Raw genomic sequence first — 26786 nt, 5'->3', positions numbered from 1 at the left:
CAATTTTTATCTTGCCAGTTGAGTTGTCTAATTTTGATTGGTTTATCATTTATTTTTCTTATAAAACTCTTTATATTTCTAATTCCTTGTTACAGTCAGCGATCTGCATTTATATTGATAATCTTCCTTAATTCCTTTAGCATTTTCATTACCTTTTTTGAACTTGGGGTCTAGTAGACTGGAGAGGTCTATTATGCTATTTGCTCTTTCAGAGGATTTCTCTTATTCTTTTGATTGAGTGGAGTTTCTCTGCTTTTCATTTTACTTAAATTTCTCTTTCTCTGTGTATTTAAGATAAACAGTTACCTACTGTGGCCTTGAAGGGCTGTTTTTATGTGAGAGCATCCCTGTGTAGACTGTGTGAATCCAATTTTTTTGGTGCAAGGGCTGTTTTTGGTATGGATGCCTGTCATATCTTTCCTCAGAGTGTGCTGGCTATTATCCCCTGCAGAGAGGGTGTGATTGGTATTGTGACCAGAGCCTGCACTGGATGTTGGGCAGGGTTTCCTCTTTGTTCTGTGGCTACCATAGCTCTGTTGGGTGTGTGGTCTGCTCCCCAGTTGGACTAGAAGCCCTCAGACCTGGTTTTAAGCTATAGTGTAAAGTAGGTGTTACTGGAGTGCTCCTGCTGGGAAAGGAACTGCTGAGTATTCATCCACAGGGGCTGACCACTGGGGACATGCAGTTCTGTGATACTGCCCACCACCTGGTGTGCACACCAAGAAAGTCCTTCTGCTGATCCAGCCCTCAGACCACCCCCACTGTGGTAATCACTGAGGCTAATAACTGGCTTTGATGTCAACCTCCACCTTATGCTACCTCACAAAGCCCACAGTAGCTGGAGCAATGACCCTGATGAACACACTGACAGGGGGCGTCTTATGGTAGACTCGTGCCCTATGCTGCACCAGCTAATATTGGCACTCCTATAGCAGAACCATGCCCCACTCTGCGTGTTAACAATGGTGGCCTGGACCACACACCAGGCCCTTCAGGCTGTCTGCATAACTAGAATGAGACTGAGTGCTCTCCCAGGGACTGTCTGCTGGAACCAGAGTTTCAGCTCCTAGCTGCTGTGTGTGCCAACAGCCCCTCCTGGCACATGTTTCCACCTGGGAAGTGTGGTGAATGGCAGCCATCGTGCTGGTTTCTCTCTGTCCTGATAGCTAGCAAACTACCACCAGCGCACTCTTTGCAAGAAGAATCCAGTCCCCTCCAGCTCCCTGTCTATCTCGACAGACCTCCCAGCTGCAAAGGGGCTTCCCAGGGCAAGGGAACCTTTCCTCTTTCACAGCTCCCTTCCAGGGGTACAAGTCCCATCCTGATACTTTTTTTTATCCTACCTGGTTACATGGGAATCTTTCTCGCAGCTTTGGTTGTGTAAGAGATATTCTGCCAGTTTACAGTTTGTTTTCTGTGATAATTGTTCCATATATAGATGTATGTTTGATGTGTTTGTGGGAGAATGTGAGATCCACATCATTCTACTCTGCCATCTTGATCTCCACCCCTCGTGTATTGACTTTTAAATTACAAAAACATTACAAGTTCTTGAAAAAAACTTGTAAAGCACAGAAAAGAATAAAGAAGAAATAAAAGTATTTATAATACAATCTTCCAGATAAATTCACCATTATTTGTAGACTTTAATTTATGCAAATAATTACGTATGCATTTTTCCAAAAACAGAATCATCTTCTACAGCATTATTGTTTTATAACCTGCTTTTTCACTTTACAGTGTTATTAAAATTTTCCATGTCATTACATGTTCTTTGACAAAATTATCTTAATTAATGTATTATAATTTCATCTGTGATGGTATTAACAGATTCCCTATTATTAAACATTTGTTTCCATTTTATTACTATTTGTGGTGCTTCAATGAACATGACACAATGATTATTCTCTTGAGATGAATTCCTAGAAGTTGAATTGCTAGGTAAAAATGGTTGCATGTTATGATAACTTCTGATATGCTTAGCTAAACATCCTTCTCAAGGCTGTTTTATTTATAATTCCATGATGATTGCTGTGACCATTCCCCTCAACAGAAAAGAATATTGGATCGGTATTAATAGCTTCCAATTTGATTGGCAAAAAAGGAGTATTTCATTTTGATATACCTTTCTTTAATTACACATGTTCATGATCATTAGTTCAACTCATTTAAAATTCAGATTTCTTTTTGACTTTAGCAAGATAATACAGAGCTGTACTTTCTCCAACCACCTCAGGGAGCCTGGGGTAGCATAGCCAACTATAAACAAAAAAAATCCTTCTGCATCCTTCTGCAGTGAAACATGAATATCCACACTAAGTAGGACACACAGAGACCATCAATACCCTCCCTTCTTGACAGGTTTTACCACTAAATGAGCCCAGCTCAGATTAAATTTTATTGCTGTATGAATGCTAGGAAATCTTTATTCTCAGAACTTTTCTACTTCAAAAATGAGGATAAGGGATGGTAGACATGTAGTGAAGATGAACTTTTTCTTCTCTATTGGCTATTTATATTAATTCTTTTTATGAATTGGTTGTTTGGCATTTTTATTAGGATGCTTTCTCTTGTCCTCATTGGCTTGTTATAGCTGTTTGCACACTGAACATATTACCCCTTTCCCTGTGACACATGTTATGAATACTTGTCCTGAGTTTTGTTATTAAGATTGTTTGCAACAGCTATTGTCAAGCTCGAGTCTGCCCATGAGTCATCTAGAGCGTCTGTGTGTGGTGAGAGATGGCTGTGTGTGTGTGTGTGTGTGTGTGTGTGCGTGTGTGTGTGTACACATGAACATTTGATGCAAATTTCTGAGCACTTCTCATAGAAAATGTAAAAGTTCAGGTTAGAATTCTGGAGTCTGAATCTTAGAAGGTCCAAATGTGATTCTGATGCAGGTAATGAGACTCACATTTTGGTTTGTGGTAGAATTTGTTCAATGTGTGGTTATTTTCAGTTTAGGTCCGGTGAAATCTATCAGTCTTTTCCTTTGTGATTTCTGTCTTTTTTGTTAAGCTGTGAGCACTGTGTTTCAAAAGAGATATTGACAAGCTAGAGAACAGGCCTAAGGCTAACAACCAGGATGCTGAGAGAACCAGGAAGAATGGGAAAGGAATGATGGAGGGAATGGGGATGTTTAGCTCAAAGCATAGCCTTTGGGGAGGAACATGATACCTTCCACTGTCCACTCTCTGTATTAAAGGCAGTGTGTTGCAATTCAGGGCAGCAAATCCATCTTCCACTGTGAATTTCCCTTTATAAAACATCTCTCATCATGTCACGTCTCTGTTTGGAATCCTTTATGGCTTTTGTTGTCTTTAGAGGAACCCTCAGTGTCCCAAGAGATCCCTTGCGATCCCAGCCTCATCCAGCAGCCTCGCCCCTCTCCACACTCATCACCCAATGTGCTGCCCAAATGAATGGCTTGATGCGTCTCAGAAGCCCAACAGGTTCATGAGTCTTTCCTCCTCAAATCTGAGTTTCACAAGCGATCTGATCTGATAATACCCTTTCCCTTAACCCTTAGCCAGATGGTGAGCTCAGGTCAGGTCAAAATCCTTGGGAGCTTGTGTCTTTCATGACCTTCTTTCTTGAATCTCACCACTGTGACCTTATCCAGAAAAGAAGTCATTGAAAAGCCGAAGGATGTATTTATATGTATTTACATATATTAATATGTATTTAATATTTATTAGGTATTGGCTAGGTGCTGGGGCTACAAAAGATAAATAAATGCATATCGTTTTTTTCTAAGATTCTCAAATCTCAGAAAAGAAGAATGAATGAAAATTAAATGAGAAAGTTTGGTGAATATTTAAAAATTGGAGAAGGGATCACAACTATGTAATTCACATTTCAGCAGCTATCAAAATTCGAGCAAATTTAAAATGCATTCAGACATAAAACTGTGTTTAAGAGGATAAATAAAAGGAAAAGAATTACACTTGCTTGACTTACATAGAGGAGTAGCAGCATTGTGTTCTGAACCAAATGCATAATTTTTGCCGAGATGATTAAGTGGAAGATGTTTATGCTTCCGTTGAAAATTTGATTGGTGTTATACAGCATGTTAACTGAAAGACATGCTCGTTTTTACTTGCTGAGGAATCTTTATAATGTTCAATAAAGCGGCTGCACGTTTTTGCATAACAAAAGGGAACGTGCATAGTTAATCCTTGAATGTCTTGGGATAATGAGCCTGTTACGTATTTTAGCATCTGTTATATTTATATTTCATTGTGGCCATTAATGGATAATTTTCCTTCCCACTGTATAGAAGACGATTTTTTTTCTTACGGTTACACAGCAATTTGAAGTAGGAGTTGTAGTTTTTCTAGTAGCAAATTACTCAAGTATATTATTGCAGTTGGAGTCAGCCCTTTCAGATACCAGCCTGCTGTGCGGCTGAAGTTCCGAGTCAGTAAGAAACCCACCACTGCTAAGGTCAGGAGCTCTCAATATTTTAATCCCATATCTTCACACTTCCAGAGTTGGCTAGTGAGCTGTCATGAAATGCCCATTAAGGAAAATGCATTCCTCGACATCACACACAGGGAGTTAACTGGCCAAACCCAGGCCCCAACTTCTGTGACAGATTACGGATGTGTTTTTCTCTGTAGAGCAGCGAGCCAGCTAAGTAACTTCAAATAGTAGACTTGTCATCCAAATGCAGTTTGACATAATCTCTAGTTGATCAAAATACCTGAGGTTTTTCTTAAGGTGATTCATAACCCTTTTATTCTTTGACTATGAAACATCTTGAGAGTTGATACTAGTTGTATTAGCTAAGGCTGATTTCCTTTGCAAGTTCCAAAACAGTGCAGCGCGCACTGGACTGTGAGCCCCTTGAAGGCATGAGCCGTCATTGTCATAGTTATCTTTGTACCACCATCCTTTGGCCAGTGTGATGCAGTCAGAGTTTCCATAAATGTGTGCTGAGTTGAGTTAACTTTGTTTGCCCTGGGTTATAAAAACTACCAAGAATTTCAGCACTAATAACACTTTTCTATTTAGGGTTTGAAGCTAAGAAACAATGCATTTTATTCTGCCAGTAAGTGAACAACTCCATGAGAGAAGTGTTAGCTCTTATAGTCCATTCATTTTGATACTTTTGGGAAATTATGGTCACAGACCAGACACAGCAAATTCTGGCCAGGCAAAGCAACTGTTATTATCAATATTATAATTTATAACTAGAAGATATCTTTGATTGGGATTTGGACCCATTTTTTTCCCAATGTTCACCTTAAATTTTTGCTACCATTTCAACTCATTTGTTTATAGAAAATTCTAGAATATTCCTGAAGTAGAAAGAGCTTCTCATCACCAGGAAGTTCAGAGACCATTAAAAAGCCCAGTGTTATGAGGTAAAGGGGAAGTTAGAAATAGTTCTATTTCACTTAACAAAATGTCTTCAAGGTTCATCCATGTTGTAGCATGTGTAAGAATTTCCTTCCTTTTTAAGACTGAGTAGTACTCCGTTGCATGGATATACGGCATTTTGTTCCGTGATTCATCCATCATGGACATTTGGGTTGCTTCTACCTCTTGACTATTGTGAATAATGCTCCTACAAACATGGGTGTATAAATACCTGTTTGAGTCCCAGCTTTCAGTTATTTTGTGTGTATGTCCACAAGTGGAATTGCCAGGTCATATGGTAATTCTAACGTTAATTTTTTAAGGAATTTGCCATATCATTTTTCATCGCAACTGCACCATTTTCCATTCTCACCAATAGTGTGCAAAGGTTCCAATTTCCCACATCATCTCAAACAATTGTTATTTTGGTTTTTTTTAAATAATACCCTGTTAATGGGTGTGAAGTGGTACCTCATTGTGGTTTTGATTTGCCTTCCCTAATGATGAGCCATTCTTGTTTTTCTTTAAAATTTAAATTATATATATTTTTTGTATCAGTTAAAAGAAAAGCTTTATTTCTGAGTTACTTGGAGCTCTGCTTCCTAATAACCCTAGGAGCCTTCTCACCTCCAAACCTCCTATGCTGTAGGATAGTTCTGTGCAGTAGAAATATAGAGTGAACTATCTACGTAATTTTAAGTTTTCTCATAACCACATTAAAAACATGTAAAATTAATTTTTAATAATATATTTTACTGCATACATCTAGAATACTATCATTTAAACATGTAATCAATATAAAATTATTGAGATATTTTACATTCCTTTTTCATACTAAGTTGTCAATGTGTGTTTTCTGTTTATAGCACATCTCAACTCTGAATGTCCCCATTTCAAGTGCTCAGTAGCCTCGTGCGGCTAGTGACTACCACATTGGAACAGATCAAAGACCTTGACTCTAATTAAACACTCATAGAAAGTATGAGGAGGGGGGAGGTGGAGCTCAGTGATAGAGGGCGTGCTTAACATGCACAAGGTCCTGGGTTCTGTCCTCAGTACTTCCATTTAAAAAAAATTAAATAAGAATAAAAAAATAAATAAGCCTAATAACTTCCCCACCTCAAAAAAATATGAAAAATTCCAAAGCAAGAACAACCAGTTACCAATAAATGATGTACAGAAATCCTGTGGATGTGGGCAGCTCATGCTTGGATGGGGACACATTGCTGCCTAGCCACCACCCACACCTTGACCACACACGGATATACACACTCGCGTGTGGGAGGAAACGTCCCTGTGGGTAGCAGCAGCAAATGGGTCTCACCATTTTGTTAGGTTGCTGTAAAGTGATAGTATTGTTTTATAATATTTTACTTTTTTTTTAAATTCACAGTATTTCAACTAAGCCGTAAGTTGTAAAATGTAGTTCACCTAGTCTGAACCACAGATTTTTTTGCTCGCCCAGGAATCAATATATAAACAAACTTCGGAACCACACCATTTATGAATTAGTCAGTTTTTATGTAAAGGTGACTTCTTCAGTATTTGATTTGGGGACCAAATAAAGACCTTTAAAGCAGCTCTAATATTTCCCCTGTTGGAATGCTTATTTAAATTTTTTTTCTTTTCTTTTTCTTTTTTTCCAGCAGCCCGTGAGTCACATAAGTGGTACCATTCAAATTCCTTGATCATTTAAGAGTCTTTTTGATCTCTGCAGAAGCTAAGGCACTATATTGCCAATAAAGCACCATGGGTGCCAAAGCAGAAATTGTCACATGAGATGTTAGATCCTCCGAGATCCCTGTCAGCTTTAATAACAGTGATATTTCATGAGCCCAGAGTCCTCTTTGGGGCCAGCCCATCACTAACAGCTGCTAAGTTCTGGCTCCTTTCAGTGCTCCTAGGGGTTTCATATTAGTTTCATCTAATGCACAGCCTGCATGCCAAAGACTTAAAGAGCTTTTAAACAACTAAGAAAGAATCCCTTCTCAGTTTAAGCTGAAATGCTGACAGATTGGATCACAAGGTAATTGTTCATGAATTAGTGATGCAGTGAGGTTCATTGAAATTTAATGCCTGATACTGACTACCTTTCTAAGCGTCCTATAGAATGCAACATTTTTTTTCCTACTCAGGGTATCCGAATTGCTTTCTTACTCATTGGATTTCTCCCTCTCATCTGAGGAGTAGCTGCCTGGGGATTGAATGCCTGCCTGCTGCCACTTTTCCGTCCCACAGGGCACCCAGCTCCACCACAGTGCTCAGTGACACTTGCTAACCCATGGACTGGCGAGGAAGATTTTCATTCTTAACACCTTAAGCACACGGGTTTTACCTATGCTTCCAAAAATAATTTAAGCTCATTAAAATGATATTTATTCAATATTATATGAGTACCTACCAGGTACCATCTCTGTGCTGGAGGCATCACACTTCCTCATTAATTTATCACTGAAATCAGGCACTGATTATTAAATGGAGCAGTTTCTTCTCTATTACACGTGTGTAAACTGAGGCCCAGAGAAGACACATCCTGCCTAGGTCTCTGACCAGCCCTGGTGCACTGGGTCCGTTCTGGAACCTCTCTGGGCTTCGGCACCCCTTGTTTATAAGATGGAATTGGTAATGCTACTGCCAAGTGCAGCTGTAAGAAATAAATTATGTGATGTTTTATTTTAATCCCTTTTCTTCTTTTCTTCACTTTTCAGAAATGGAATAAGTTTGTGCAAAGCATTTCACTTCTTATTAGAAGGTGAAAAAAAAATCTCCTCATTTAGACTAATGAAGCCAGCCTTTCAGTGCATTATACCAGATTGTTCTGTATCAGACAAAGAACTGGGCCAAATGAAAAGAAAATTGAATGTGCTTATTTAAGGCTATCTCTGAATATTTCATAATAATGTGACCACTGATGAAATTGTCCCATAGATCTCTGTTGTAGTCTAAGTTAAAAGTCATGACCCCAGCAAAATTAATGTATGAGTTCTCAAGCACTAACATAATCCTGGGAAATTTTTTTAGGCAGAATCAGCTTATAGCTAGAGGCTTATAAAAACAAAATTAAAGTACACACACACATATATAGAATTGTATTACTGTGGAAATACTGATATTCAATTTATATTGAATACCGATGTTTATTTCTAGTCAAGCATGTGTGTGTGTGTGCGCGCACGCGCATACACGGTTTTAATGAATATCAGAGGATTTAAAGTATCTGTAACTCTAAAATGTCTTTAACTTTAAAACGATTTTATATAAAGCCATACCTATTCAGTTAAAATGGGTACCAAATGATTTAAAATATGCCTTTGTATGTTGACAGTTTCTTATCACATTACATATTTTTATTACAATAATAAGAGTGAAAATTACTAGACAGTGTTTCTTAGTATGTTCAAACCCATAAATAACCATTGGGTTGTCAAAAAAACCCAGACAATTGGCATATCTCTTACTTCTGTGAGACTGTCTTGTTCTTCCTGGAAGCATCTTTGATCAGCCACTCCCAAGTTTCTTGCTTCAGACTGTGTGTTACAGATGTCATTTGTTTGATAAGTGCTTACGAAATGCCAACAATATGCCAGACCCTGGGCATAAAACATGGGGGATAAAAACGACATTGCCCTTTTGGAGCTTGGAATCTAGTGGCAGGAGCAGATATTAATCAGTGAAGTACAGGAATAAATATAAAAGTCCAAGCTGTGGTGAATTTTTCCTTATGAAATAGTACAGGGAAATAGAACACTGCAAGTGGGGGACCCGGCATGGTCTGGAGAGAGGGATTAAAGATCACCTCTCTGACCAATCAACTTGGTGAAGAAGGTGATGTAGGGAAAGAACATGGACTTTGGATGGATATAAGCTTGTTACTGAGTCCAGACTCGTTCTGCTCGCTGCACGACAGGCTAGTAAATCAGGAGACAAGGTGTTGGGACAAGGAATAACGACTTTATTCGGAAAGCCAACAGTTGGAGAAGATGGGGGACTAATGAGAACCATCTTCCCCAAGTCAGAATTCAGGCTTCTTTAATACTAAAAAGGGGAGGGGGTTGTGACTGGTTGTTGCAAACTTCTTGGTGTCAGAATCCTTTGTTCTTGCAGCTGTCCACGTAGATCAGGTCATGGTGTCCCTGCAAACCTCCAACAAGACAAATGTTATTCTCTGTTCTGCAACTTTTTATCTTTATATGAATTGAAAGTGTTATACCCTTAAAGGTCAGAGCCTTAGGAATAGGCAATCCTGTCTGTTTCAGGCTATAGGCAGCATTCTTTTACAGAAGGTGCAGAACCAGCACGACTAAGCACAGGAAACAGAGCCCAGGGTTAGAGCCAAAAGAACAGATCTAATATGGAGTCAGATTTGTTCTTCCCTATTACAAGCTTGAGTTTCAAATTTGTCTTCCTTGTCCTGAGGCAAGTTGCCTAAATTCTCTGAAATCTCAGTTTTCTCATTTGTAAAAGGACTTTAGTGTATTTATCTCAATACAGTTCTTGAAGACTATAAAATAGATTTGTTAGTGGTTGGTGCATAATGTGCATTTAGTGAATAATAGTGTCCTTTCTCTCCATTGCTCCTTTGATGACAAACATTTTCTTAATGCCTAGTAAAGTTTCATTCTTCTTCTTAAGTTTATTCCACATTCTGTCCAAGTCGAAGATAAGTAATTACAATATAGAATGGTACCTACACTGGAAATGCTGATGTACAATTTAGAGCATTTTATTTCAAGTCAAGTGTTTGACCAGTAATACAATTAAAAGAATGGATGGATTCATCGACTTTAGGAAAAGAGCATGCATTATGCGTATCATTAGCTTGACTGAGTAAAGCCACATGTCCTTAAGGAACACTCACTAAACACGAGTTAGGAGAGCATGATTGTAAATGAGATGCTTGAAAAATTTGGGTCTCAGGCCAATTCTAAAGTCCTTTTAGCTCAATCAACTTGAGAAACTGAAAATTTTAATTTGTGCCCGTTTCATATGTTTGACTTTTATTCTTTTGGACATTCTTAGCCTAAGGGTCACCTCCTCCCAGAAGCCTGCTCTGACTGCCTTGGGGTATTGTCACTTGCCTAGGCTTCCCTAAAAAGAACTCTGCCACAGTTTACTGAATGTGTGTGCCTAGGACTGAACCTTCCCCACACTGAGCTCTCCGTGAGAAGGCCAGCAGTGACCACCTGACTCCTCATCTCTTGGCACAGTGCCCGACACTTTGTAGGCACCATAGTGAATAGTTGGTGCATCATCTAAGACAGAAGAAAAATCACCAGTTATGTACTCAGCACTATAAAAATGTTCTGAAAAATGATATAGACTGAACTTTCACCGTAAGGAGATTATAATTAAGTGAGGAGTGCAAGACTGAAACACAAACAAACAGAGAAAACAGGCAGTATAAGAAGAGCATCATAAAATGAGGTATACCCTGTAAGTTCTTCATGGGGTCCAAGGATGCTCATGGAAAATATCGGGTTTTGAAGACTAGAAGAGAATTCACAAAGTAGAAAAAGGAACAGATAAACGTGGGGAAGATTCTGAGTGAAATATGATCACTGTGTCAGTCAGGACTGAACAGAGCAGCAGAATCCACGGTAGTTAGAGGTGGGCATTAGCCCTGGATTGACAGCCTGAAGTCAGGCTTTGGAAGTTCTTGAAAATCAAGAGAAGCCTACACTTCATGGGTTTGGAACTGTGCGCCCCCCTGGTGGCATAAAATGTGAGACTAACAACGCTCATCATAAAGTTTGTAAAAATTTAGGATAGATTTTTAGGATCAAACTAAGTCTAAAAGAAGTAAAGCTCTGAACAAAGTCATTGTTTAAATAACACTTTGTATTTAAATAATATTTTAATGCCTAACTCATGCCCATTTCTCTTACCTCATTGATCATCATAGCAGTTCAACCAGGTAGGGTAGTATTTACAGAGAAAGAGCAGGTGCTCAGAGAGGTTAAGTGGCATGTTCACGGTCATCTAGTTAATTAATGGCAGAGTCAGGATTAAGAGGAAGAATTTCTGAATTTCAAATCTGTATCATTAAAGTTAAAATGAAAGTTTATCAAATGGTAGCAATGCTATAGTTCAGTGGGTCTTTTTTTTTTTTACATATATCATCTCGAAAGACATTTTTACCATTATCTTGGTGAAAAGATGTAGCAATTTTTGTTGACGAGGTTTTTTGCTTTTAGGTTAAAAATATATATGTGTTTGTAAACCCACACAACAGCATTGAGGAACATTAGTCAGATTCTACTGGATAAACCCAAGTTTATAATACTTAAGGGTCATAATACTCAAAAATAGTCATGTATGTTCATTTAGCTTATATATCAAAAACCAGAAACAGTTCTTGCCATTAAAACAGCGTAGAGTTAACACTACGGTTTTAAAGGGAAAGTATTTTAAGTATAAGAAATAAAACAAGAAATTAGGATTTACTCCAGAGGCTGCTTTTTTTGTTGAAAAGCTATGATATGTGTTTTATAAATAGAGCAAATTTAGGACATGGCAGTCGACATGTTTAATTTAATTTCTTGAATGCTGTTAGCTGATTCGTAGCCTTTGGCCAGAGAACAATGCATGTGATCACTTATTGCTGAATGCTTTGGGGGAGTCCAAGTAGCATTGCACAGAAGAGGACTGATTCTAGAGCCAGATTTGCTGGGATGCAAACCCTGGGCCCCCCCATTTACTAATTTGTTATCTTATGCAAATTTTTTAACCTCTGTAAGTCTTACTGTCTTTGTCTATAAAAATGTAGATAAAGTAACAGGAAATTTTATCTATGATTCCTTTAAAACAGGATAGGAATAAAGAAATGAATGGGTGGTAAAGAATGGAAAGTTTTCTTGCCAGCAAAACCACTGTTATGCGTGCATTTTATACATTGGTACAGACATACTCATATTTCCTATTTCCCGTGACCTACTTATTTGTATTCTAGAACATGTCTGATCCATTCAGTTTTCTAACCATTCACCACAGAAGTGTCAGCGTTAGTTTTGCAGGAAAATGGAATGCAAGTTTTTATGACATTTTACTGATTTTTAGTGGTGATTAATGAAGCTTCGTTGGAAACCAGAAACAAATCATTCCTGGATTCTTGGTTTTATGTTTTAAAGCAATCCATTAGGCATTGGAAAAATGCCTGAAAGTTACGTTTTAAAGCCTTTTCTTTTTAAACCAAAGCTTTCCTCCCCAGTGAGGTCTATATGTAGAACATGATATAAGTTATAGAATAAGTACTTTATAAATGTTTAAATCTAGATTTTTCTTCCTTGCCCTTCCTTCCCTCTCATGCTGCACTCTACATCTCTTACAAAATTATTCATTCCAAACACTGTGAGTAAACTTCAACACAACCTGCCGTTAGCTACAGGAGTTCTTGCCTACACAGAAGCTGAAACTGCTGACAGGGGTAATGTTATGACTTTAAATATGTACGAAGCGAGACTGATCTTTTAAAATATTGCTTGAAACTTAATGCCTTCAGTAACTTCTATTCCTTTCTGCTGTGTGTGATATTCCTTTGCCGTAGAAACTTGTAGAAAATACTTGGTGGCATCTAGTAATGTAAGAATGTAGCAGAGCTGCTGGGAGAGGGTAAAGAGGTCCAAGGAGATGGAGGGCTGACCCCAGTTCCAGTCAGTCATGCCCATCTTCATCCTTCAGAGACATCCCCTGCGATAGACTGAAAACCTGGCTCTATAGGCCAAAGGACCGAATCATTGCAGTGGTCTGAAAAGAAACATAAGGTGTCTTCGGACTGAGATGAAGACAACCAGCCTTGCAAGAGATCCTTAGGCGTCAGAGTCACAGCACGCAAGCCATGCTAACGTGCACGTTTTCACATCTAGATGTATCTCAAAGTCAGTGAATACATTTAATACATTAGTTCTATATTCTCCTCGTTCTAAAAATGATTATTAAATTAATTGTTAGTGTATCTTATATTTGACAGTGTTTTAGAATTGACAGAATAAAGCACTCTTCGTCACAGGAGGAACTGAGATTGGATTGTCTTTATGGCAATCTCTCTCTCTAGATATTTATATATACACATATATTCACTTTGGGGGGAAAGGGATAGTTCAAGTGGTAGAGAGCATGCTTAGCATGCATGAGGTTCTGGGTTCAATCCCCAGTCCCTCCATTAAAAAAAAAAATTAAATAAGTAAACCTAATTACCTCCTCCCCCCCAAAAAGCCACACACATATATTCACTTTGTATATAAATAATTCATTTTATTTATTTTATATATACTGTATATGTTATACACATGTATGCACTCAGAGTATTTTGCCATTAATTGAATTAAGGAATACAAAACACTTTTGGGCAAAACTGTATCAATCAAGGTTGATGGAAAAAAGTGTAGCCTAACAGTTATTCTTTCCTTTGCAAACCACAGAACAGAGGAAACAGCAGTGAATGGTTAAGAACCCCTGGCCTATGGTGGGGAAACACTGACGATAATTAAAACAGAAGGAAAAGCACTATTGATTTCTGATCTTACGGGATGTTATAGGTGTTACATTAGAGCTGGAGTCTGCAGAATCTTGTTTTTAAAATATTTTTCTAAGACGTATGTTTTAAAGTTTATTGAAACAACTATTTTTAGAAAACAGGTCTTGACCTTTTAGGCAATTGATGAATTATTTGGTAAATTTAGCACAGTGTCCTGATCTAAATTAAGAAAAAGAAATGTGGGATAGATGTGAATATAATTTGGTGGATTTGGAACTGGATTGGACTTAAAAATATGTTAATTAGAAAATGAATGTCAGTATCTAATGTGATTTCTAAAGGTTTGCAGGAGGCTTTTATTTTTAGTTCTGTCCTATTTAACTTCTTTCTTTTTAAGTAAATTATATAAGTTGTTTTCTGGTCAAATTTACAGATGAAACAAAGATGAAAGCTATAGATAATATATTGGATTATAAAACTCTAGGCCAAATCTAAGAAGATGCAGTTTAATAGAAATAAAGTGTGGGTCCTATCCTTTAAACACACAGACACACACACACACACAAACACACACAGAGGTGAAAAAGATGGTGGAAAATGGGCTTTGAATTAATATGTTTAAAACATTTTTTAAAATAGTTGATGAATAGTGGACATTTATTGGCTGTAAATTGGCTTTCAAAGCAGGAACCTAAAGGAATCAAGGAGGAAAAAAAACCCCATGAAATTATAAATTAGAAGAATAAATAACCATGAATATGGAAGAAATTAAAGGAATAATTTTGAAAGTATTTTAAAAGCATTATGCAAATATATTTGTACATGCGTACACAGGCACACACACATTCAGAAGCCAGCAAGGTACTTAACGGTGGAATATTAAAAATCTCAATACATCTCCTTTCAACATAGGAACAAGATAAGAATGTTTTATCAGTTACAGTTGGTTGGTAGATAACAAAAGCCATTCTAGGTAGTTTAAGTGGAAACGGTCACATGACAGAACTGATTATGAAGTTGTTGGAAGAGTTGGTGGACCAAGCTCTAGGCCAAGCATCCAAGTATGTCCCCCAGGACACCAGCCTAGAACCAGCCTGCCAAGAGAGCTGCTGCCACTGCCATGATTATGAAATGGGAAATCTGGGGGCTACCACCCCAGTGATTGGCTCCATGACTACACCATCTCAGGAATGACCTATGGTAGCAAAATGAATGCCCTGCCCACTGCTTCTCAATACCTACAAAAGTAGGCATTAGACACAGGATCTCTGTATGGTTGAGAAAACCCTAAACTGTCTATGATGGTACTCCTGGTTTGCAGAATCAGCAGACCAGAGGCACAGCCCAATTTGCCTCACTTCCACCGTCCAAATTTCTTGAGGAGATGTCTTCTCCTTCTCAGTGTGAGCTACATCACAGGTAGAATCCTAGCTTGAAGTGATCCTGGGGGATGCTGTCTTAGGTTTCTAGCCTCTAGCAGGCAATAAGTCATTTTAAAAGAAAGATGAAATGGCCATGATTGAAATGATCTGCCATATTATGACCCCATTTCTCTGAAAGTAGTAAACCAAGAAATTAAGCAAGAAAAAGAAATCAGAAGTATAAAGCAAGAAGCAAAAATGTCATGTTTGCAGTTGATATGGCCATAGACTCAGAAAACCAAGAGAATCAGCACAAACAGTACTAGAAACAGTTTTCAGAAAGATATTTGGTTTTAAAATCAATATATATGAATCAAGTAGCTTTTCTATAATCAGTAACCACTTAGAACATACAATGAAAGAAAGTATTCCCTTTACAAGAGCAACCACAACAAAAAAAGATATACCAGCTATTATAAAGTTAATAAAAATATGTAGGTTTTATATGAAGGTGCCATTGAAAATTCCTGCTAGAGTATGTAGGAAAAAACTCATGTTAAAACAGACTTTGCTTTGAATGGCAAGATTCAATATTACCAGTATGTTAATTTTCCTTAATCATATGTAAGACAAATACATATCCTATATGTATTAGATGAGATATGTATGCATATTCCCAAATCAAAAAGACTTTTTTTGAACCTGACACTACTATACTTAAAATGAAGAAATACATATGCAAAATTAGCCACGGACATCTGAGCCAGATATTCAAATACATCATGAAGCCATAACTAAAATAGTTTCTGCATTAAGAAGAAATACACAGAAGTTCACTGGATTAGGGTAGAGATTTAGAACACATCTAAAATACATATGAAAATAATGTAATGTAAAATGAAGGTGATATTTCCTATCAGTGAGGAAAAGATAGATTTATTTAATAACTATTGAGACAACTGGCTAGGTATTTGGGGAAAAAAAAAAAGGTTGGAACTCAGCTTAAATCTTTAACACCAGAATCACTTCTGGATGAAACAGGTGTATGAAGGTGAAAAAGGAGTAAAAAATATGAAGAGAGAGTTGAGAAATATAAAGCGGTAATAAACGTATTAAAGGAGGTTCAACTTCACTCATAACTAAAGGAAAACCAATCAAAGTGAAGATGTATCGTTTTTATCTATCAGATCTAAAGGCCATTGGACTGCATTTCTAACACTGTGGTCTGGTTGTTCTTTTCTACTTTTCTGAAAAGTTCAGCCAGAATTAACCACAGCTCAGTTTTAGTCCATCTGGGGAGCCTGCCTGCTCACTTTGTAGCCAGTTTCCAGCTATAGAGATCCTTTCCTGTTAAAAATGTATAAGGCTTGGGGAAGAAACAGCTCACCCTCTCATCTCTAACCATCTACCTACTTAGCTATGCATGTAAAGAATTTGTTTTCTCAAAAGATATCAAGTAATTGCCTCTGGAAGGGGAAGAGGGGTCATGGGCTGGAGGCTGTGGAGGAGGGAGAGATTGATTTTTAATTAGAGGCATCTGCATCCCCATAGGCATGTTTGCATTTCTGACCATGTAAACATTTTCATATTTTAAAAGCGGCAGAGCATCTAAAACAGGGTTGGTGTCAGTCGAGCTCTGCCCCGAGGTGGTGAACTGGGATTGGCTTCAGATGTAGACACTCCCCTCTAAGACTGGTCAGTGAGCCAGCTAGAACATGTTAGGAAAAGCAACCATGCATGGGGGAATTTGCAGCCACGCCCAAACAAGCATCTGGATGGGTCATTAGCTGGATAAGGGACTGGGGCAGAAATCAGAGCAGCGTTCATGAAAGAGAATCTGGAAAAGTCGTGAGAACGTGTTGGCTTCGGGCTCAGGGGATATGACTCCATCAGGGAGGATGCTGAAGGAAAGAGTCTTGTATTGATGAAAGAAGAGAACGCTAAGCAGTGAGGCTTTCCAAGGAGGCTGCTGTGGCCCGGAGCGAGCTCCCCTGTTGTGAGAGCCGTTCAGGACTAAGCCTTCTGTCAGGTCGATTAAGGGGAGTAAAAGGGCCAGAGATCTCACTCGGGATTCTTAAAAGAGGCTGTTATATCCGTGTTGTACTCACTGTTAGTAGGAGTCCCCAGATATTTGAAAAGACAAAAAAAAAAAAGGGGGGGGAGTTCTATATCAGAAAACAAACTTAAAATAGGATGTAAAGCTCCAAGTCAGCCAACTAGTCTCTCAAGATCTATTCTGGGGAGCCAGCTCTTTAAAGCAGAACCACAGATTGTCACCGCTAAAGGCCACAGGACCGCTTTTATTACCTTTTTGATTTGGTTCTGCTCTCTGCTTTTTTTTCCCTAAAGGTTAGCCAACTTTACCACATGTCAGCTTCCTGGAAAATTGAGGGGATCAACCCCCTTCTCTTCAGCCACCTTCCAGCAGGTGGATTCCAGGCAGCTGCTCGCAGGCAGCAAGAGTAGGTGTGACCTTGCGCGAAGGTGGTAAAGGAGCTTTGTTCTGCCCTTTCCTCCCTCACAGACCACCAAGGCCTGCACGTGGATGTTTAATACCCCGGGGAGGATTTCTGGCCTCTGTTCCAAACAATTACTGAACTAATCTAAATTATACAAACACAGACCATTTATCAAGGTCAGCCTGCAACGATTTGTGTATCTAAGCAAAGTGTTCCCAGGACAAAGGGTGAACTGAGGATAAGGAAAGCAGAGATGAGGTGCTGATTCGTCAAAAAACAAAAAGATTCTCGCTGACCATGGGAGAGTTTGCAGGTTGGTTACCTGGATGATTCTTGTTTTATTAGCATGAGGCAAAAAGACATGTTTCTTCTTTCGTAACACCCTAAGACACACAACACTTTGTAAGTTTAGACTGAGACATTTGACTTCAAAGGATTTTTAACATTCTTGACAAATAAGGAAGAAGTGAAGGAAAAATGACAGCCAGCTTGAGGGAAGTGGTGATGGAGACTACTTCCAACCCAGAGGCACATCCAGCTCTCCCTTTCAGGCCTTATTTCCCACAGCAATAAGCCAATTCTCTAAAATATAGTGATTGTCTGTTAATTGACCCTAAAGAGACTTACCTGAAAAGTGTACATTAGAAGTTAATATCAAATAAGCCAGTCCCCGAAAGACAAGTATTACCTTGTTCCACTAGGTGAGGCACCTAGAGCAGTCAGATCCGTAGAGACAGAAAGGAGAATGGTGGTTGCCAGGGGCTGAGGGGAGTGGGGGATAGACAGTTATTATTTAACAGGAGTGGAGCTTCAGTTGTTTTCCGTGGGTATAGGGTTTCAGTTTGGGCAAATGAGAAACGTTCTGGAGATGGTGACATGACTATGCAACAAAGTAAATGTACTTAATACATTAATACTGAATTTAAAAATGGTCAGGATGGTAAATTGTATGTTATTAACCACAATTTAAAATAAACAAAAAAAGTTAAATCAATAAACTATATCCTGCAACTTTGCAGAATACAAAATGAATATACAAAAAGTCTGTTGCATTTCTATACATTAATAATGAACTATCAGAAAGAGGAATTAAGGATACAATCCCATTTACTATCACATCAAAACCTAGGAATAAACCTACCTAAGGAGATAAAAGACCTGCACTTGGAAAACTATAAGACACTGTTGAAAGAAATTGAAGATGACACAAACAGATGGAAAGATACACCATGTTCTTGGACGGGAAGAAATAATATTGCTCAAATGACCATAATACCCAAAGCAATATACAGACTCAGTGCAATCCCTATCAAAATGCCAATGGCATTTTTGACAGCACTAGAACAAAAAATTTTTAGATTTGTATATCTACTACTCTGTTATAAGAGTGAAACTTTGCCATTTGCAGCAACATGGATGGACTTCCAGGGTATTATTATGCTAAGTGAAGTAAGTCAGACAGAAAGGCAAATACTATATAGTATCACTTATATGTGGAATCTAAAAAATACAACAAACTAGTGTGTATAACAAAAAAGAAACAGACTCGCAGATATAGAGAACAGATTAGTAGTTACTAGTGGGGAGAAGGAAGGGGGAGGGGTAACATGAAGGTAGGGGGTTAAGAGACACAAGCTATTATGTATAAAATTAGCTACAGGTTATATTGTACAATGCAGGGAATATGGCCAATATTTTATAATACCTACAAATGGATCATAACTTTTAAAAATTGTGAATCACTATAGTATACACCCATAACATACAATATTGTACATAAACTATACTTCAGTTTTTAAAAACTCAATAGGTTATGTTCATAGATGAGCATACTGTAGTGACTGGCTTAAAAGTTCACAGTTTTGCATCTGCTGTGTTATTGTCTCCTCTGGAATCATGCTTTTGGCTGGAGGAGCTTGGCACTGGGCTGAGCATCCTTGAGTGTGCATGGCCAACCCTGAAGTGGACCATGAAGGGGGACCGTGTCCACGGTCACGGCGGTGGTTTTGGAAGCCTGGATAGGGTCAGACAGGGAGGGCAGCTCAGACTGGTGGGTTACCTGGCTTGATCGATGCTGAGCACGCAGGTGATGGGGAGTAAATATTAAAGCAAGTCTTACAACATTGAGAAATAAGTAAGAAGCGGGCTGCCATCACAACCACAGCTAAAACGTCCAAGAACTACAGTTAACTAACACCACCTGAGAACCACAAGTTATGGTGGAAGACACATCTGCTGTTCTACCTGTTTTTAATAGTAGAGGCATCATATGGTTTTCACATCCTCAGAGGAAAGCCACCTAGGAGTACGATTTTCACCTCGTAAAGACTGAGCAGGCATCCAGGGTCAGCTCCGCAGGCTGCAACCCACACAGTCCCACGGGGTCCCGTGCTCAGAAGGCCCTGCACTTGGTTTAAGGCTCTGCTTTGGGGGTTCTTGAAAGGTTTAATACTCTTTGAACAAAGGACCTGACGTTTCACTTTGTGCCGAGCCCCAGGAATTATGTAGCCAGTCCTGCTGGCACGAATCAGAGCATCGAACTACTGCCTAGATTGAAATGTCCTGGTGATACAAAGAGGTGGATGGATGCACAAGCCTAATTTGGGCAGATAAGGAGGATTACCAAAGGATAGGGTTGGTCCAGGGGGTGGGATTCTGGTGGAGTCAAGGAAGGATCACAGATCGAGAAATATGTCGTATTAAATACATACATGACTCTAAGCATGCCTTTCGGTCCACTGCTGGGTTCAAGGCCCGTGGTCAGGCAGGGTCATCACACAGTCACACTTGTACATCCACATTGCTTCTGCCTTTCTTTCAGAGCTGAGTTTACATTTTCTTGTTTTATAAAACAGACGAAACACACATTCATAATACTACTGTAGAGATTAAATCCCATGAAATGTGTCCCATGTAGAGCACAAAATAGATCCTACATGACTTGTATCTATTATTAATATTGTCAGCATTATAATTATCATGCAGATCATGGCGGGCTAACGACATCCCAAACAAAGTAGTTAGTACAAAAGTCAAAAGAGATTTAGGTGAACAGAAAGCTGATTGCGATTCATTTGCACAGTCAACACATCACGATTATTTATTTTGGGATTGTTGATATTATTTTGTATGTATAGATGTAATTAGTTCTGCATTTTAAAATTGAAAATATATCTGAATAGTGAGCTTAGTACTGTTGGAGTCTCTTTTTTATGCTTCTGCAAATAAAATGACAATTAGGGACAGTACAGCTTCTTGTCCTTCACTAAAATTGTTTATTTCACTTCTAGAAAAACAGGCTATTTTAAAGGTAAAAGGGACCTTACAGATCATCTGCCAAAGTTTCCTCTTTTAACTAATGAAGAAATTGAGATCTGTGAATCTGTGTCTTTTAAAGTATTGAATTACTTTCCTCAAGCATTCTATCCATTCAGTAAAAACAAAATCATTTCATTTGTTTAATTCGGTTATCTTTAAATAAGTTAACTTAAATCATTTTCATTTGAAAACAAGACTTCTATTCTTTGTTCCCACTGCTCTCCTTTTATTATGCTCTTAGAATGATTCTTTTGGACAAACTGTTGACGTATATTTAATTTATAAATGGCATGTTGCTGTAGGAAGGATGTGTCCCACTCGCAATATTCTGCAAGGGTGGATCTAAATTGTTTTGTCTGCAAAACTTTCAGTTCCTGCAGACTGATGCCAATTCTGTCCTTAATTCATAAAGCAGATAAATAGGGTGTCAGTCATCCTGCTTCAAAATACAGAGTGTGAGTGTGCATAATCTCTTCTTCAGAATACACAGGCAGCATGCAGCCCACAAAATACACAGCAGAGCCTCTCTCAGTCTCTCTCCTTCTGTCTCCTCCTCTTTTTCCTTTTCTCCACAAAGTACTCATACATCTGTTTGTCTCTTCAGCGACATGCAGCAGGATACGCTTGGTTCCTCGTTTCCCAAACTGTTTGTCACTTTGGCATCCATTGCTGACTTGTCCCCCCCTTGCCCCATTGCCTTCAGAGCACAATCTGAGTCAGCAGCATGATTTCAGAGTTGAGTGCCGACTCTGTAGTTGACAACCTATGTGGATTTTAACCGATGAGTTTTCCAACACGGGGAAGGATGCCATGGGCCAAATAGGAGGAAAATCTCCAGCTCACTGAATTGGTTGCCCTTTTGCAGCTGGTTGTAGTCAATAAGCATATCATTGGAAAGAACGTCCCTCTGTGGGATGCCGTGGGAGAAGGGGTCATTTTGGGGGCCAGAGTTGATTTTAATTGCTTTACTTCTGAAAAGGATGTTGATTTGCTGTTTGTCTAGATAGATGAATGTAGTTTATTTTTTGCTCAGTCTTCTCCATCATGATTTTTTCCATTCTGTCTTTACACACACACACACACACACACAGAGAGAGAGATTAGTTTCTTTCATTGTGTAATCTTGCAATTAAATCACTCCTCCTATCCTATGACCTTTTATTCCTTGGTGAATAGTTTTCTAAATTAAAAGTTTGAAATTTTCCCCACAGGTAACAGATTCTGGAAGAATTTCAAAGCCATGCATGTTAAACCTCTACTTAAGCTACAAAGATGTAGAAATAAATTTGAACTCCAGAAAACTCACAACCTGTGATTGAGTCAGAAAATCTCTGGCGTGTTCCCATGTATACTCTTGGGTTAAAAGGCACTTACGTTTTAAGTATTCACAGAGGAAAAAAGGTATTAGTGTCTCTGAACGATTCCTGTCTTTCTGCATAACCTCACAGTTTCAGTGGTTGCGTAGTATGTGTTTGGTTATGAAGGACATTCTCTCACATTATAAACCCCAAATCCTCCATGTGTGAGCATAGACAATCATCGAGGCAATTAATTAATTTTCTTATATCTGGCTCTATTCCCAAAATAATTGAAGGTGGTAACAATCTTCAAGTAAAACATCCCTTCCCTCTTAAGGAACCTTCTGTTTTGCTTTAAATAGAGGTGGTTTTCTTACAAGACTTAGTTAGCAATCACGGGATCAAAAATGACAGGAAAAAAACTCAGAGACATAGTCAAAGATTATTCACTGTCCCTATCATCAGAATTTTTCCTGTAAACATTTCTATATTCAGCTCTTAGAGCGATGATTTTAAATTCAGCTGCACATTAGAACCTCATAAGCTAAAACAACAACAACAACAGCAAAAGCTGTTTCTGAATCTCCACTGCAGAGTAATTGAAGTAACTTGGTAAGGGTGGAATCCGGTGAGTCAGGACTGGGCACTATGGCCTCAGAGGGATATATTTATGTGTCATTAAGAGAGTTAATCACACACAGGGACCAAAGGAGTAACAGAAAGTATTTGACTCAGATTCTAGTTAGAATCTTACGTGGGCATTGCGATAAAAAAAACAAACAAACAAAAATAGAGGGACTTTTGGGAGTTGATGTGTCTGAGAGGCTATAAAAAGTGTTTTTATGGTGATTTTCTAAAACAAGAACATTATTTAGCACTAAAGATGTCTCAGAAATTACCAAGGCATACTTTAAAATAGAACAGACCAGATAAAAGGTTCTTAGTGCTTAGTAGGTGATGCCATTAATTACTGCAGTTTCAGAAACATTTATATATGTATATATACGTAAATTATTTTGTATTTCCTGTGTTTATAGCTTAAATTTTTTTCCTTAAATTTTCTGTGGAAAGTTAATTCTAGACCTAGTTATATTCAAAAAGAACAATGGGAAAAGCATTTTGTTTCATTGTGGGTTTTGGTTTTGAATTAAGAAAAGGAGGCTGTTGTATCTTTAGGGCAGTGGGTACTGGTGTGCGGAAGGACCAAACTCAAAAAACCACAAGACACAGAAGGAAGCTTGAAGGGCAAACATTGGGTTTATTACAGTGGACCTCTTCTCCCACCAGAGTTTATTTCTCTCTGCAAGGCTCACTCTTTTCCCATCCTTAAAGAGTGTTGCTTTTGTTAAAAAAGGTGATTCCTTTACATCCTAATCTGTATCTCTAGGTTTCGAGTCCTGTACCAGTGGGATAATTAAAATTCTTTGGTTGAAAGCCTTTCCCAATCACAGTGAGTCCTGAAACTATATTATTATTATTAATCAGGTATACATTTTTAACAGAGATCCACTGGTACAAAAATTCAAACAAACTGCATTTTTTTTTGCCCCTCTTAAAATACTACAGACTAATATCAGCGATGCATCCTCTTATCTCTTTCAAAGGCTTAGATCATAAAGTGTGATGGAGTATCTTCAAACTTTCGCAGATCTGTGTTTAACTTTGGTCTGTGAAAGTTCATAGACAATAAATCAGTTTAACTCTTTCTTCAGGGCCTCTGTTACACAAATTTTCTGTTGTTTGAGCAAACAGTAAGTAAATTTCTTCATTACAAACACATGTGGTGCTTTAGCAGAATTCACAATGGAGGAAATTAGATTCGTTTCGTCTCTGTTGGTTTAAGGGCAAGCTCTTCTTTCTAAGCGCTTGTACTGTTCCTCCACTGTTAATCCACGATTAATCACAAAATGACAATCAGCATTGCTGTCAGATCAGCCTCAGAGGAATGGGGCGGGTCTCTGTCACTCCACGTGAGAATACATTCTGCAATCTGCTTTTCAGGGTCCCAGAGAAGTTCTGAGCACTCTCTGGAAATAGCATCCTTCTCCCCAAGGGCTCAGTCTGTCATTTTTTCCTAATTGAGGAAAATGCAGCTGCCTAACAGAGTAGGTTCACCCACTTGCTCACTCATACACCATTTTTTTTTTGCCTCTTACTACGTTCTCAAAACTGTATCAGACACTGAGAACATAAAAGATGAATAAGACATAGTCCTTGCCTTACAAGGACTTACAAGTTATTACAAAGTAGCAGAGGAGAAAGACAAAATCAGCCAACTTGCCATATGCAAGGTACTTCTAATTCATCCAGGAGAAGCAAGATGTCACTCCAGGAAGATCAGGATGAGCTTGGCTTCAAATGTCAATTTAAGGAAACTGATATTTCCTTAATACAGGGAATTTCCAAAATACAGGACAGATAAATAAGTAGCCAATCAATGGATTATGTTTTCAATGATCCATTTCTTATCCAAAACATATGCCCACACATATCATTGACATCTTCTTAAAAACCCTCAAAATTATTTTCTGTCTCTTCTGAAAGTAGTTCATTGCTGAGAATAGCCTGTCTTTATCAGGACAGATTTGTCTGACATAATTTTTTTTATTCACTCAAGATCTACAAATAAATTCTAATGCAGAAATCTGATTTGAGTTGCACAGGGAGAAATGAATAAGATTGCTTGTGGACTTTTAATACAAATTATTTAAAAATTCAAAGCAAACAGTTGGATTTGTTAGAATCCAGTGGGGTTTATAGCAATTAGGGTACAGTTGAGAGTGTTTTGGACAATTCACCCCAAGTGATTTCTGAAAACTGAACTGCTCTTAGGGTGATTTTGCTGCTCTCAACTCAGCACTGGCATTGGCATTGGTAGATATATCACTGTGGCATAAAAAAAGCTGAAATTGCATTTCCCAGCAGGCGCCCTCAAAGAAGCCTTTTCTGCATTGGGGTCATATAGGAGGCTAGTGAACAGATTTATCTTCCTTTCATTTTCATTTACTTTTCTTACCAATTTCCTTTTCATTTCTTCTTTAAGACAGACATATATGCATGATAACTAACAACGGTAAAAAAAAAAAAAAGAACATTTTATTGAAAAGAAAGTTGAGTGTTTTTAATTTGGGGAACAATTTTTACTAGTATTAAGCTGTAAAGAGAATTAGTCATAGGAAGAAATTTTATGTCTTCTCAATTCTTTTGAAAATTCTGTGCAGAGTCATAATCACCGGGAAAAGCATGAAACTAGATTTAATCTGGCCAGCATACTTATATATATAATTTTTTATTAGTATTAAGAACAATAAAATCAGCAGACCCAATGTAAATGGATATATGGTACTGTTTTTATTATTATTTCCAAAGGCTGAGGTAACTACACTTCCATGCATGATGTTGTAAAAATTAAATGATGCACAATAATATGAAAAATGAGTTCTTCTTAGACAAGTTGGCCTTTTCAGCTCTACATATTGTTTGGAAATCTCTATCTTTTGGCTGATATTGCTTTAGAACGATCAAATTTCTATTTGCATTTAGTCATGCGTAGTGTTTTGAGTTTCTCAAAATGAAAGTCTAAGACATAAAGAGATTTCGTTCTGTTTGATTTGATACTTTCTTTGCATTGGCTGTTTTGGAAGTTACGGAGACTATTCTGGTTGTTCCACTAGTGTGGCCTTATCCATGATCACCCAATCTGGATTTGCCTTGAATCGGATGTGATCAGATATGTCTGGAGAGTCCTCGGGGACTGGCTTACCAAGAGTTCATTTGCATAACGGACCTAGGAGGACTGGGGGAAATAATCCATCCTATGGGAATAGAAAGTTGACACAGAGGAGCTTGATGGAAGTCGATTATATATAGCACCGGAAGAACGGCGTGCACAGAGCAGGAAGGAGGCTGCATCAGCCCAAGAGCTGACCCTGGGAAGAAGCAGAACCAGAAACACCTGCAGCAGCGGTTAGCTGGGGGCAAACCCAGCAATTGTAGCAACGGAGGCAAACAGCTTCACAAAGGCTAATTAGAATCCTCAGTGGCTTTCCAGGGTTTTCCCAGCAAGTTCATGGACATTATCATATGTGGTTGATATCTATTGTGATACAGGAAAAAAAAAAAAAAAGGAAAAGGAGATGCTACTTGGTAAAAGAGCAAACCAAGTTCATGTGCAATTGTGAGACCCGCTGGTCGACTTCCCAGTCGTAGGGTGTGCGTGGGGTGATGAGGCAATTTTTCAAGGAGATTTTTCCTCTGGAGGCGCCTTGGGAAAGATAGATTCATATGATAGGATGAGAAAAGAATGAGAAATAACAAGACGACATGGAAGGCAGATAAAGGAAAAGAACTGCGCTTGTTAAACAGCAGAACTAAACCCAAATGTAAAATTATGAAAGAGCAAAGTGTCCTTAAATTAAGCTCCTTTTGTCCATTTCACATATATCGTTGTCTTCTGAGTGAGTTCATGGTGTTAATGGCATCTTAGGAAGAAATAATAGACTTAGCAGAATAA

At 38.3% G+C, this 26786-nt stretch overlaps 1 protein-coding gene across 6 annotated transcripts in view; it reads left to right on the top strand.

Annotated features, from left to right (window-relative positions):
* The window catches only part of TMEM117 (transmembrane protein 117), a 442837-nt gene that overhangs the window by 380671 nt on the left and 35380 nt on the right, over positions 1 to 26786 (top strand). Inside the window, exon 7 of one of the 6 annotated variants that reach the window (XM_072972958.1) lies at positions 7500 to 7570. The exons of the other annotated variants lie outside the window; for them this stretch is intronic. Coding sequence (XP_072829059.1) covers positions 7500 to 7547 — 48 coding nt within the window. The 3' untranslated portion in view covers positions 7548 to 7570. Of the gene's footprint in view, positions 1 to 7499; positions 7571 to 26786 lie in introns of those variants that run through there. 6 annotated transcript variants of the gene reach the window in all.

The sequence above is a fragment of the Vicugna pacos genome, chromosome 12 (genome assembly GCF_048564905.1).
Source record: "Vicugna pacos chromosome 12, VicPac4, whole genome shotgun sequence".
NCBI classification, from domain to species: Eukaryota; Metazoa; Chordata; class Mammalia; order Artiodactyla; family Camelidae; genus Vicugna; species Vicugna pacos.
The sequence above is the reverse complement of the archived record's forward strand: the minus strand, read 5'-3'. Positions and strand labels throughout refer to the sequence as shown.